Below are 14,433 nucleotides of genomic sequence, written 5' to 3' on the forward strand. Positions count from 1 at the left end.
ATCCACTTGGCCCCATCCAGGCCAATGCTACAAGTTCACTAGAAGCAAGTACTGATTTTCAAATCTTAAAACAAATGTTTGCCGATTCATAACACACAGCTTGTGGAAGCAAAAGTAAGCCAACAGAAGCACTTTTAAAAATCAGAATCTTTTAATGTATAATAATTATAAGATTTACTTTTAAAAAATAATTTGCTTTCCATAACTGCACTGCACTAAAGCTGCTTCCTCACTGTCTTTCCATCTCCAGTTAAAAAGCCAAAAAGGCACCTGCAGAGTTGCTTAGAAACCCTGACCCTGTTTGACCCTGTCAAGTCACTTGTGTGTCTACAACCTGCAGAAGAACCAGCTTCAATGTTTCATTCCAGAAGAACTTCTAAGGATGGGCCACCGAGCAGCCAACCTCTGTAAATGCACCACAGAATCAGACCCTATTGGGGTTGAGGGATGTGGTTTCCCTCCAGATTGGTAAACTAGCATTTCTTTGCACAGGAAATGTGGGTGGCAGTATTGCACGATAGCTAGCTTCTGAAACCTTGCATGGTGTGCCTTCTGGATGCAATTTGATTTGAGTTCTTAGATGCCTCATGGCTTTGGCATGCAAAGCAGCATGGATCTGCATGTACACGAGTGATTCCTGAACTTTGTGTGAAGCACAAGCCCAGCCAAATGTTCATCTATACGCATCTTGCAGACACATGCACATTTCACATTGGATCATGTTTGCATACTACATGCAATGCACATGATATCTCCCACATCCAGAGAGAGAGAGAGCACAAGGCAGAATTGTATGCCTGCATGTTTAAAGCTTGGGCCAACATCCGACTTCCCCAGTATGCCGTGATGAGTCTTCGACGTCAAGGGAAGGAACCGAGTGGTGAACAATAGATCTGATCAGAAGCAAACGACTGTCAATCAAGCAATTTAGATCAAAACTTTTCTGCCCCTTGCTTTTACTGACACTGCACTTCCTGCTCAGGAGATGTTAGCCATGCTTTGTCTGACTTCCTCTTGCCACAATCCTTTGCCAAGAGCTATGCGTTTTCAGCAGCACAGAAACCCACAACAGACAGAAGCCAAACAAACCATGCTGACTAACAGGGCCATGGTGCATCTGTGACTGGCTGAGGCATGTGAAGCTTCCTGTTGGCCGGCAATCGAACCAGAGGGTCACAGGCTGTTATGAATCCCCCCCCCCCCAGCACACAAAGTTTGTTTTATGCATACAGGAGATTTCATGCTCCTTCATTTGGCTATGGCTGCCTCTAGCAAAGTAGAGAACATAACTGCCTTCTGGGTGGCTGAGGAGAAAAAGGTACCCCGGCCTTTGTAGTTCTTAGCTTGAGTGACCAGTGAGCAGAATGGACGAAGAGGACTGTCGGCCACCCCAGCAAAAAGAGTGATTGTGCTATATTGGATGGAAAGGGGGGGGCAGCAGCAGCCCCTCTACTGCATGATCATGAAAGATAAGAGAGGGAGGGAAAGACATCTGAACAGCGATTTTTAATGCTTCAGAGAAGCCTTTACTGATGCCTGCTAGATGTTTAAAGGTTCCTACTTCCAGAATTCCCCACCGTTAGGAATTCTCATGTGCTGACACATTTGGAAAATACCAAGTTGGGTAAGGCTGCTCCACAGACTTCCTGAGAAATCAGAAAATGATTAATCAGTGAAAATTAATATACAGCAGCAGAATATCCACCGACTCAGCTTCCCTCCAGAACGCTGTTACAGGTGAATCTACGACAAGTTTGCAGGATAGAGTAACTCAAACCCAGCTCCATGTAAATTCACTGAAATGGACACTGGAATCCCTGTAGGCTGCAGAATATTCTGCAGACGTGACAAAATCTACCTTGGGCAGAACAAAACGAGCAATAAACTGCTCCACAGGTAACTCACCTGCCAATAGTGGTCTTTTGTTTTTCTCATTGGAAAAAAGGCCTGGTAAATCTCAGGAGCCCAGACATTTCTACAAATGTCGTTTCAAAAACACTGGCTTTAGAAAGCTGCAGACCACAAAGGGTTGGAAATTGTAGCAATGGAAACGCCATCAACAGTTCTTGGGAAAAGGGAATGGCGGCCAGAGAATTGAAAATTCTGCTGCCCAATTCCAGGAGAACTGCACGAAGTGGCCTCGGAAAGCTATCATTGCATAGTGTAGTTGTGAGAAAATGGGATGGGGAGAGCAAAATGAAAAATGCCTTTGCATAGTGTGAGTGGAGGAGAAGACCCTGAACAAAAACAAACACTGGAAAGGAGAATATGGCCTAATCCAGATGGAGATGGTCAGTGCCACTAACCATTGCCAGGCACTGTGTAGTTCTTAACATGATTGTACTGAGCCCAACGTTGCTTGGCTTAACTCCGTCTCTTTACCTCCATGCCCTTCCCTCTCCCTGGGTTGCCTTTTTGGACTTCTTCCTCTCCTTGTCCCATACAGACCCCCCAGAGGGCCCGGGACAGTCGTTCCTTACTGGGTACTAGCCAAGGCCCAGGGACCAAGTCTGACCGCAATTTCCTGCTAGGCCGGGGAGAAAGTAGCTTGTGGCTGTCACTCTCGCTCTCCCCATTCGTTCCCTGCTTATAAGGCCTCCGACCCTGTTCTCTGTCCTCTTCTTCCTCTCCCTGAGCCTTGCTGGAGGTCTGGTGCAACTGGCCAGACGGGTGGACTTTAGGGAGCTGCTGCCTGACGTTGCAGACTGCTGCTTCTCTGTCATCTCCATCGCCAAGGTTCTGTCCCACATGCTGGGAGACCATGGACCGGTTTGGTTTCCTGTGCCGGTGCCTGGCTTTGTCCTCAGCCTCTAGCACCTGCTGCTGTGTCTTAGTGGAGCTCTGGCTGAACACACGATCTAGGAAAAAGAGGAGATCAGTGAGTAGAACAAAAGAGATTGGGTTTGAAGAATGAGCTGATAGGACAGGCCCCAAAGAATCAAATACTACTGCAAGCTCTCTACTGTGTCTAAGTATTAGTTGACATTAGATTATAGAAACAGTGGTATTCTAGTTAAGACCAGATAAATTGGAACCAGGGTAGGAGCTATTGGTAGAGAGCTATTGGTAGGGTGAAGCCAGGGTAATATCTGGATTTTACTAGGTCCTCCTTAGGTACCTGAGGATTACTTTTCTGGCAGAATAAAGTTTATTGGCCGAACAAATAGACTCAAATATTCAGTGGTTGGCAACCATATCTACTATTTACAAGTCTAGACTATTTAAGATGTTGCTAAGGAATGCCTTTCCTCTGAACTTTTAGGTGGGACAACTGCTTCCTGGACTAAAAGAAACCGCTTGTTCTCTGATTTCCAGAATACTTGTCTCTAAAAACCTATAAGTTAATTCTGTCAGGATAGGGAGTTGATCTTTGAAAATGATTTCCCCGATCAAGAGATTCATTCAACTATGATGGGGGACAATATGTCAAAAGGCCCAGAAAGGACATGTCAAAGAATCACAGAATTTGGCTCTTGGCATTTCAGGAGAGTATTATAATAACGTTCTACCAAATGTCTGCTATCTCGTCATATTATGTCTGCTTCAGATGGGGTTGCAGAGAAGTTTTTAATGGGCATGGCACATTTTGGTGTGTGTGAGGAAATGTGATTATATTTCCTAACATACAAATGCATGGAAAATAAATTCCAAATAAACCAGTGAAAAACCGAAAAAGAGTAATTACGAGCAATGATAGCATTATAAAATATCTAACTTCTGCATTGCAAAAGCTTAATTGATTCTAATGATCACTCTTTAAGGCGCGGCCCTGTTGTCCTAGCTCCTTCAAATCCTACCCTCTATTTTTAAAGATGTTATCTACTACTTGCCCTAAACTTTAAATCTGATCTTCACAATTCTAATGACTAAGGTGAAGGTAAAGGTTCTCTCATACGTATGTACTAGTTGTTCCTGACTCTAGGAGGCAATGCTCATCTCTATTTCAAAGCCGAAGAGCTAGCGCGCTTCAAAGACGTCTCCGTGGTCATGACTAAATGCCGAAGGCGCACAGAATCCTGTTACCTTCCCACCAAAGTGATCCCTATTTTTCTACTTGCATTTTTACATGCTTTCGAACTGCTAGGATGGCAGAAGCTGGGACAAGTAACGGGAGCTCACTCTGTTACACGGCGCTAGAGATTCGAACAGCTGAACTGCCGATCTTTCTGACAAGCTCAGTGTCTTAGCCACTGAGCCACCACGTCCTTACAAATGACTAGAATGACTAATAATAATAATTCTAATGACTAGAAAGTTGCTTTTAAAGAGAGCAAACATTAGAACGGATGGTAAATTTATTCTAAAAATTGATTTCAGTGCAGAAGCCTGGGCAATCATGATTTTTTTAACATTGTAAATTCTAGCTAATCAGCATTGCAGTTTTTGTTCCTAACATAAAAAGCTGATATTTTTAAAGCTCTCTCCTGAAAGTGGGGAAATAAGTTTAAACATGCTCTTCCAAATAAACTCCGCTGCCTAAAAATATCACCTCTGTCTTCTCAAGTGGCTTATGTGGCTATTGCTCCCTTTCTATTGCTATGCAGAATTGTAGAATACACAAGCGTTGGAGTAGGTTTCTTTGGGAAAGAAATCAGGGAGACTAAGGCCGGATATTAAATGGGGGATGGGAATTCAGGGAACGAGGGCTGGCTTCAATAGGATCATCTTCCCCTACAGAAAGAGATGGGAGCTCCCTTTAGCTTGGATGTGATTCCCCAGGAAACCAAGGAAGAGATGGGGGAGTGGCTGAGTGGGAGGGTTGGTCCCACTGGGGGCAGGGCACCCACCATTTATGTTCGACCCGTCCCACGAGGCAGAAGCAGGGTTCCCCCCGGGGGGAGTTGGTCACGCAGAGAGCCAGGCTGGCCAGCAGCTGCCCTGTGGGGCGGAGACAGATAGAGACTTGGGGGGGTGAGGAAGTGGCAGGAAAATCACAAGGCCAGCACAGATCAGGAAGGCAGGGGGTGGGGGGTGGTATGAAGCCAATCACAGACCAAAAAGGTTAAGATGAAGTTGGCACAGATTAGGTGGGAAGAGGGAATCAGACAGTATCATGTGAGGGTTGGGTTAGTGCATGGAGGGTTGGACATACGAAGGGCAACGGGGCAGGAAAGAAAAAAGAAGAGAAGAGAGGGGTGAATATCGAAGACCCAAAATCTGCTCCTGCAAAGGCCCTTCAAAGGAAAAAGGCAGCTAAAGAAGCTTTTGGGGAAGGCACTAATTGCATGATTTGTTGCTCTAGATTGTAACTCCTCTCTTAAGTCAGAGGAGAAGGCCAATGCCCTCTTCTCCCTCTGTTTATTTCTGGGGTAACAATCACCAGAATATCCTGCCGTTTTCAATAAAGAACAAGGTTGAAAAAAAGGACATTGTAGGTCAACCCCTCTGGATTGGAACTTATGCCTTAGCACATTTGTGGCATTAGCACAAAGATGGGGAACTATGGCCCCTTTTCTGACTTGTGAACGTCAACTTCAACTCACAGAATTCCTGAGCCAGCCACGCTCAAGAATTCTGGGAGTTGAAGTCCACAAATCAGAAAAGGGGCCATAGTTTCCCCACTCCTACATTAGAGCAGGATATTTAGCGCAAAGCAGACGATTTCTTATTTAAAGAAGGAACGGAGAGAGGAGAAGAGGCCAGAAGAGACATGGACGTACCATAGTCGGGAATGAATCCGTTGCCCCTCTTCAGCACCAGTCGTATTCGGCTCCCACCGCTGCGGATGTGTTCCACCGCCTGGGCATGCGTCATTCCTGCTGTGGACTCCCCGTTGATTTCCACCAGCTGATCGCTCACCTGTCACAGTGTTTTAGCATGAAAAAGCTACCATCCCCACAAACAGATTGCGGATGTGCCTGAGTTTTCCCAGAGCATTTCCATACGTTTTCAAGCTCTTAGTCACAAATCTCAAGCGCTACAGTAGAATATCCAGGTAGTCATCGTTTAGCAACTGCCTCTCTTAGCAACTGTTTGCAGTAGCGACAGCGATGGAAAAAACCCAACAACTTTCAATCTCAATGCTCACATTTATGACTGTCACAGGTCTGTAAAGCAGCTTTAGATCCTAAGCGCAGTTGTGGTTTCACTTAGTGACCGCTTTGCCTGACAACCGAGTGGCTGGTCCCAATTGTGGCCACTAAACAAGGACGACCCGTATATTTTTTGTCAGAGTCTGCAGTGGATATGTAGATTTGTGCATTAAATACCCAGAGTTGTATTGACAGAGAGCTCAAACTGTTTTGCTTATTGCAAAATTATTCTAGAATACATTGGAAAGGCAAGTATATTACCCTTGTATTTCAGATGGAAACCTGTGGAATAATGACTTCCTTAAAATTACTTAGCAGTGATAAGCAAGGTAAGGTTAGACCTGGCTATGGCTAAGATTAGAAACTGACTCGCAACTCATATTCTGAAGGTGAAACTTCAGATTATATCATTAAACATAGACCTGGATTATCGAGTGGAACTGTGAAACAAGAGAATCTGATCAAGTGATGTCAATGATCTGATAGCTCTTTAGGGGCCATTAAGCTATTACTGCTCCTGTTGCTAGGAAGGACCCAGAAGCCGGCTCTTGTATTAGGTTGGTGAATATTGTGTTAGAATGAAAAGTGAGTGAAACGTGAATTGGTTAAATGAAGGTTATATATTTATTCATTTCTAGGTAGCTGGCAGTATATATTCCATCTATTAAAAGAAAAGCATAAGTTTTTTTAAAAATCCAAATCAGCTTCAAGGACTTGCATGCTTTTGTGTGTGATGTGGCGTGTCATAGCGATAATCCTCAACAAAGATGTTCTGCTCACAATCCGCATCAGAGGCAGGAATTCCTATCTTTGACATCCCTTTTGGTTGGAAGAAAATTGGGAAATATGCTGGTGTAGAAGCACAGAGTTATATAAGGGCGCCCTAAACTGTTCCAGTGTTTCTATCAATGGGCAGGTCTCTTACATCCGGAAGAAGAATCAATGGGGTCTAAAGGTACTGAAGCGCAGGTAAGTGGGACAGAATATGTGGAGTCCTTGGTGTTCTCTGAGCTTGGTTGTTTGGGTTGGGTGGGTTGAATGAATATGGCTAAAATGGCTGGCTCCCTTACAAGTGTCTTTTGGAAGAATGGAGAAAAGGAAAATGGAAGGAGGAGAGGAAAAACAGAATTTTTATTGCATGATGCCATACAATTTATAGTAGCCTTCCACAATTTTGGCACAATCCGGATGCGTGAATTGCAACTCCAAGAACTATCTGTAATGGCTCAGCTGGATGGAAAATTCTGGAATCATTTTTTTTTTGGACAAATGGAGGGCACCAGAGAAAACTCATGTATAATAACTTACATAGTTAGAATTAGATACTGGGTGGGATTCAGCCAGTTTGGATGTTAATTTTAATCTGGTTTGCTGAACTAGTAGTTGCAAGGACTGGCTGATCCCTCCCACCCCTCCCCTGAGTCTCCACGTGGCCCGTTTTGGATGTGAGGTAAGTGCAGGGCGCGCATGGAGACTCTGGAAGGGAGAAAAACGGGCCTACCAGAAGTACCGGAAGTCTAAAAACAAGCCTCCAGAGCCTGGGGAGGCCATTTTCACCCTCCTGGAGGCTCGAAGAAAGCCTCTGGAGCCTGGGGAGGGAGGAAAGTCCCCCCCCCCGCTGTGGTGCAGGAAGCCGACTAGGCTACACCCCCATAGCCAAGCCCACCCAGCAAATGTTCAATCCCACCCCTGACTATACATATGTTTCCTTGCCAAGTAGTATAGGACTAGAAAGCTGTATGCTATGCTCGATCCAACCTATGTTCTACAATGTTAGATTGTACAATAGCTAAGGTTTCAGGAGTGTGTGTGTGTGTGTGTGTGTGTGTGTGTGTGTGTGAGAGAGAGAGAGAGAGAGAGAGAGGGGGGAGGGAGGGAGAGAGAGAGAGAGAGGGAGGGAGAGAGAGAGAGAAAGAGAGTGGGGGAGAGAGAGGGAGAGAGAAAGTCACTTTCATCTACAAGTCTCCTGAAAACCGATCCATGTCTGCCTGGCCTCAGCAACTTTGCATTGGTGCTCATTTCCTGAGAACATCATCACATACCTGAATCTTGCCACATTGCTGTGCTGGCCCACCTTCCATAAGAGCTAAGACATAGATGTCCATATTATATTCACTTCCGCCCCTTAGACTGAATCCGAAGCCGCTGGGCCCTCGTAGCAGCTCCACTGAATACTGGCCAGATTCCTGTGGAGCAGGGAGAGATCACAATCCAGAGAAGGCTGCTGATCCAATGTCTTTTCTTAACAACAGCAAACCACAGAAAAACTATGTGAATAAGAAAATCATTTTAGGGGCCAAACGATATCTCTTGCAATGGAAACCATGGCAGTATCCTGCAATCTGTGCATTCACAAGAAGCATTCAATATAGGTAAGGACACATCGACTCTACTCAAGAAATAATCATAGAGGTGCCAGTAGTTACATCTTTCAAAATAAAATAAAAAGCCATTTCTAAAGTTATTGCTATACTGTAAATAGGCTAAAACAGTATTTCTCAACCTCAGTAACTTTAAGGTATGTGGACTTGAACTCCCAGGATTTCCCAGCCAGGATTCTGGGGAATTCTGGGAGTTGAAGTCTACTCGTCTTAAAGTTGCTGAGAAACACTAGGCTAGAACACAACTCACAGGTGCTGTACATCATCTGATTATTCCCAGGATTCCCAGCAGGATTTTCACATCTAGTGAAAAATACCATCTGGTATGCTTCAAAATGGAAAAGAAAGTCATCTGTGACAACAGAATTATATTTTTATTTTATTAATTTGTTGTTTAAAAAAACAACAACCCTGGCTCAACTTTAAAGATTCTAGATTGGTTGAGGTGCACTGCCGATCAACATTTAATGCTGGAGCCATATGTGACCAATACTAAGTCATCTGAGCTGGGTTACAATTGAACATAAATCACCACAAGTTCCCTCAACTTGAATAAAATCTGATCTGAATTGCAGGATAACAACTTTAATACCCTTTATTAAATTACACCCATTTAGTTTTTGGTCTCGTGCAATGCAAGAGGAAGACAATATTCAACCAATGTAACAAGGAAGTGGTTGAGCCCTAAAGACACATTCTAGTCCACCGCAAATAAAGGGACAAGCATTCCTTACAATTAACTGGAGACCACAAACACCAACCAGGGAAATGAATTGTGTCTGACTGACTACAGAGTTTGCAGAGCCATTGCCAACCTCTTGCTGCCTGACCAGCAGCAGCAGCCAGCAAGCCTCTGTGTTGTCTGTCTGTTTATAAATTATCTTACCCTTCCCCAATGTATGCTTTCAGATGGATTGGGAATATCAAAACTCTCAGGAAGAGTGGATTAATAACATTTGAAAAGAATCAAGCCGGGGAAAGCTGAGCCAGAAACCTGGACTTCTCACTTAAAAATGTAATGGATTCCTAGAAACAAACCGAGTTAAAAATCCAAGTGTCTATACAGAACCTCAGACTCAACGGAACAGCCTAAATGTGTAACATAGGCTGTTGAAGATTTTTAACCCAACTAACAGAAAAAAAATATTGTGCTTCCCATAAATACGTAGGTTTTACTGAATCTTCAGAAGAAATTTCTGCAGGATGGTTGAGTAGCATTTGAGAACTCTCTTCAAACAGAGATGGGTTGCTCCCGGTTTTACTAGCGGTTCGCTTTGCGCATGCACAAAATTTACAGTGAACTGCGCACGCATGCACACTACTAAACAATATGCTGGCAACAGCAGCAGCGACCAGAAAACTGGTTCAGGGGTGTGGCCAGCCTGGGTCATCCACAGAGGAGGATAGTGATTGTGCAGCATTTCATGCAAAAAAGGGGTGTGGTTTGGATAAAAAAGATGAGGTCATCGTCTTGATTTTGAACACCTTCTGTTACACCTCGTTACACCTCCCCCCCTTTTGATTCTCTGCATCACTTGTTGTTCACTTGCTATTATACTTTTTTAAGAGCAACATAGAATTATTTCTTCCAACCACAAGAGGAACACATGTTCCAACACCTTGACCAATCTACTCTGCTTTTTCCCCTCACACTTACTCTACAGTTCCCTTTCTGAAGAAACTACAGGTATACCATCCAACTCCTCTCATCAACCGCCAGGATGACCCGTCACCCATTCTGAATCTCCTGACTGGTTGGCAGATGGGCTCTACCCCTTCTCTCAGATTGTGGCAGTGATTGGCCATGGAGGAGAAAGAGGTGTGCCTGTGGCACAAGGACAGCTAATCCTGAGATGGAAAGGCTCGTGTGGACAGAACCAGCATGTTGCAGGAAATGAGGTAGGTCCGGGATGGGGAACCTATGGCACGCATGCCATAGGTGGCACACGGAGCCATTTGTCAGGGCACGCAAGGCGCTGCCCTGTCAGCTGGCCAGTACGCATGGGTGCGCTGGCCAGCTGAGTTCAGCCTTTTTTAAAGCCATTTTTCGCCCTCCCCAGGCTCCAGAGGCTTTATAGGAGCCTGGGGAGGGCAAAAAGAGCCCCCCCGCCCCCCCAAGGCCCTCCAAAGGCTTTATGAACTTCCCTGAAGCCTCCAGACTGCAAAAAAATGGCCCTATGGGCAAACCGGAAGTTCGGGAACGGACTTTCGGTTTGCTCAGAGGGTCGTTTTGAGTGCTCCAAAGGCTTCAGGGAAGCCTCCTGAAGATCCCTGATGCCTTTGGAGCGCTCAAAACAACCCTCCGAGCAAACCGGAAGTCACTTCCGGTTTGCTCGGAGGGTCGTTTTGACTGCTTTGGAGGCTTCAGGGAACCCTTCTGAAGGTCCCTGAAGCCTCCACAGGGCCTCGGGGGTGGGTGGGTGAAGGCTGTTTTCACCCTCCCTAGGCTCCTATAAAGCCTCTGGAGCCTGGGGAGGGCAACAAAAGCATGCAGAAAATGGGGGGTTGCGCCTGTAGTGCGTGCTTGCGCACTGGAGGGTTGCGCATCACATGGGTGCGGCACGCCCGCACACGAACCTCCTGTGCTCCCCCCACTTATGGCACGCGAACCAAAAAAAGTTCGCCATCACTGAGGTAGGTCCTAGTAGAGATAGTCTGCAGAAGAACCCTTCCAGGTATCTCTAACTCAGCCTCACCTCTATTTTCCTCAGAGGAGTGTGGTAGCAACTTTTATGACTGGCAAATATTTATTAAAGGGCATGAGCTTTCATGAACTGCAGCTCCCTTCTTCAGATGCTGTCCTCGTAAGTTGTGGAGCAAATAAAAAAGTGTCAAGCTCAGAAGCACTTATATTGGAGAAAATACGTTTTTGCAAATGTTCATGAAGAGAAGCACAGCTCATGAAAGCTCATGCCCGTTAATGAAACACCTTAGTCCACAGAAAATGCTAGTAGACTCCTCCTACAATCCCCATTTTCCTCCTGTCCTTTGCCAATTTAACATGCCAACCTTCCTTGGCCTCACCCTTATCACCATGCTGGGTTCTGGCTCTCCAATACCTGAGGCTGAGTGAGGTGAGAGGTGGGACTCCATGGACATTCCCCCACTTCGATATCAGCAGAGTTTAAATCACTGGAAGCGCCTAGAAGCAAACGGACAGAATCAATTCTGGGAAAGGACTCTCCGCTACCCCGTGTTTCCTTTTGTCTTTACTCCAGCCCATCAGCACCACCCCACCTCCTCTTCCTCCTTCCTTGAGCCTCGGCTTCCAATTCCCCCTTTCCCCACCAACCAATTCTTTCCCTGTTCCTTGTCATCACTCACCTGCCTCCTTGCGATTCCGGATTTTCATGCGTACCCTGTTTCCCGCCTGGCGGAAGACACTCCCAACCTCACCATGGGTCAGCCGAGCTAAGAGACCCGTGTCTTCCTCATGAGAGGGGCTCTCTTTGTGATGGGGTCCCAGGGAACTGGCTGAGAGGAGAAAGCAGATGGATCAGTAAGGGAGGATGGCAACATCCACACATTTTGTTTCCAAATGTCGATAAACGGAGGACAATCAAGGGGTTAACATTTATCTTACAATGTTTTAGTAGGTTTTTTTTTCCTTTTGTATTTTTAAACAACAACTACTGAATATTTGGGCACTTATCCCAGACATTTATATTCTTAATTACATTGTTAAAAACTGTTTAATATACTTATATATACAACTTAATAATTTCTAGGATTAATTTCTAATCAAAGATTAAACAGAGCACTGACTGTGAAATCATGCTAATTCCTCTGACCGCTTTGAGATATTTCTGTATAATTATTTTTTCATTTTCTTCTTTTCACTTGTTAAAGGTAAAGGTTCCCCTCGCACATACAGTATGTGCTAGTTGTTCTTGACTCTAGGAGGCGGTGCTCATCTCCGTTTCAAAGTCGAAGAGCCAGTGCTGTCCGAAGACGTCTCCGTGGTCATGTGGCCGGCATGACTAAGCGCTGGGGGCACATGGAATGCTGTTACCTTCCCACCAAAGGTGGTCCCTATTTTTCTACTTGCATTTTTTTACATGCTTTCGAACTGCTAGGTTGGCAGAAGCTGGGACAAGTAACGGGAGCTCACTCCGTTATGCAGCGCTAGGGGTTCGAACCACCAAACTGCTGACCTTTCTGACCGACAAACTCAGTGTCTTAGCCACTGAGCCACCGTCTCCCTTTACCTGTTAGGTTACTCTTTTTTCTTTTAAAGCAATAAATCCGTGAAAAAAAAAGATGAAGATGAAACAAATCCCCTGCTAAACTTTTTAAAACAGTCAACCATTTCAGATCTGGAATACTACTTTAGTCAATTCAATGATTCTTTTATACATTTGTATAGATGTACTGCTGGTGGTGGTGTGTGTATGTGTGTTTCTACATCACATGACAATCTCAGAAAAGAAATGCATCTCAAAGTGAGGATTTGGTGAAAACTTTCTCCGTGAAACCATATGACCTCAATTTGCTAGACTGAAAGCATGGAAGGAAATTCCCTGCAGAAATTTTTGAGATGCAATATTGTTATCAGATTCTGAAACAGGCAGCTGAATCTAAGTACAGATAACTCTTGACATTTGTTTCCTATTTGAAGTTACAACAGCACTGAAGAAAGTGACTTACAACTGTTTTTCCATGCTTACAACTATTGCAGTATCCCCATGTCACATGATCAGAACTCTGCTGCTTGGCAACTGGCATGTATTTATGACGGTTGCAGTGACTTGGGAGTCATGTGATTCCTTTGATTGACAAGCAAAGTCAATGGGGAAGCCAGATTCACTTACCAACTGTGATACTAACTTAACAACTGCAGTAATTCACTTAACAACTGTGCTCCATTGTAAAATGGGGCAAAACCTACATAACAACGGTTAAATAGGTAGTTTGGTCTGGTTTATGTAAACACATTAATTTGGGGGGGGGGCTTCTCCCTGAGGGGTACTATGCTGGGTCCTGATATTTAGCCTACACCTCAGCTCTAGGCAATGTGAGCATCACATATCCCACACCTCTTCTACTACTTGTAAACTGAAGCCTGGGGTAAAAAAAAAGCACCCTTATGAGGCTGCAAAATTGCTTTCATTCCCCTTCTAATTAAGTGCGTATTCAGGGGTGGGAAGAAGGAATAATTAGGAGCCATGTCAGCAGATGTACATTAATTTACAGGTTATGTTTTATGTTTTTGCTTTTGCTTTAAATCAGCCTGCACAGACCAAGATGTTCCCCAATCCATCTGTTTGGGAGCCTTGCCTAATCCCATGCTGCCCTATTCCTACGCTCAGATATAATTTCACTCCGCCCTGACATCTCCATTGCCGCCTGGATATCTGCTCTCTCTGATCAAGAAAAAGACTAAATAATGCCACTATGACCTGTGTATTTTTTTAAAAAACAAAACGTTCCTTCCAAATATATTGAACACCAGAGCTACTCCTGAAAGGCGAATAAGTATACCTAAAATGTAATTCCTTGTGCCACATAATGTGGGAATCAGATACCTGCATAGGTGTTTATGTTTAACACCTATGCCCAAACCTGAATATTTAACTTCACTGGGACACTAGATGGGAGATTTCCACGTCGACATATTGCTGCTGAAATTTGCTATCTTACAAGAAGATCCCCTTAATCTATATATTTTCATTCACTCTTCTTAGTTCGTAGTAGCCTCAGAACATGAGATCCTCCAGAGTTGTATGAGAAGTTTTATATCCAAATATATTTGATTCTATATACCTTTTCCATCCTCCCATCTTAAAATATTAACAGAATCCACACTGGTCTCAAAATCATTTCGACTAGATAATAGACAGTCAAGCTGAAATTAAATTAATTAAGTAAAAACAGCAAATGAGGGAAAATCCTTTGCCCTTTGAGGACTTCCTCAAACTCCCAAATAATTTACCCTGACCTAATCCACATATCAAAGGATAAAGCCTGCAAACACAAAGAGAGTTAATTAAGTCCCCTAGCAGAATTGCATGTTCACAAGA

At 44.4% G+C, this 14,433-nt stretch overlaps 1 protein-coding gene across 1 annotated transcript in view; it reads right to left on the reverse strand.

Moving 5' to 3' along the window:
- Window positions 1–14,433, reverse strand: part of MAGIX (MAGI family member, X-linked) — a 35,690-nt gene continuing 21,257 nt past the window's right edge. Inside the window, exons 6-10 of the mRNA XM_081939839.1 lie at window positions 11,738–11,887; window positions 11,473–11,555; window positions 8,075–8,218; window positions 5,661–5,799; window positions 1–2,858 (exon numbers count right to left, since the gene is read on the reverse strand). Coding sequence (XP_081795965.1) covers window positions 2,365–2,858; window positions 5,661–5,799; window positions 8,075–8,218; window positions 11,473–11,555; window positions 11,738–11,887 — 1,010 coding nt within the window. The 3' untranslated portion in view covers window positions 1–2,364. The remainder of the gene's footprint in view (window positions 2,859–5,660; window positions 5,800–8,074; window positions 8,219–11,472; window positions 11,556–11,737; window positions 11,888–14,433) is intronic.

Source organism: Natrix helvetica (genome assembly GCF_964273705.1).
Source record: "Natrix helvetica genome assembly, chromosome: 1".
Classification (NCBI taxonomy): Eukaryota; Metazoa; Chordata; class Lepidosauria; order Squamata; family Natricidae; genus Natrix; species Natrix helvetica.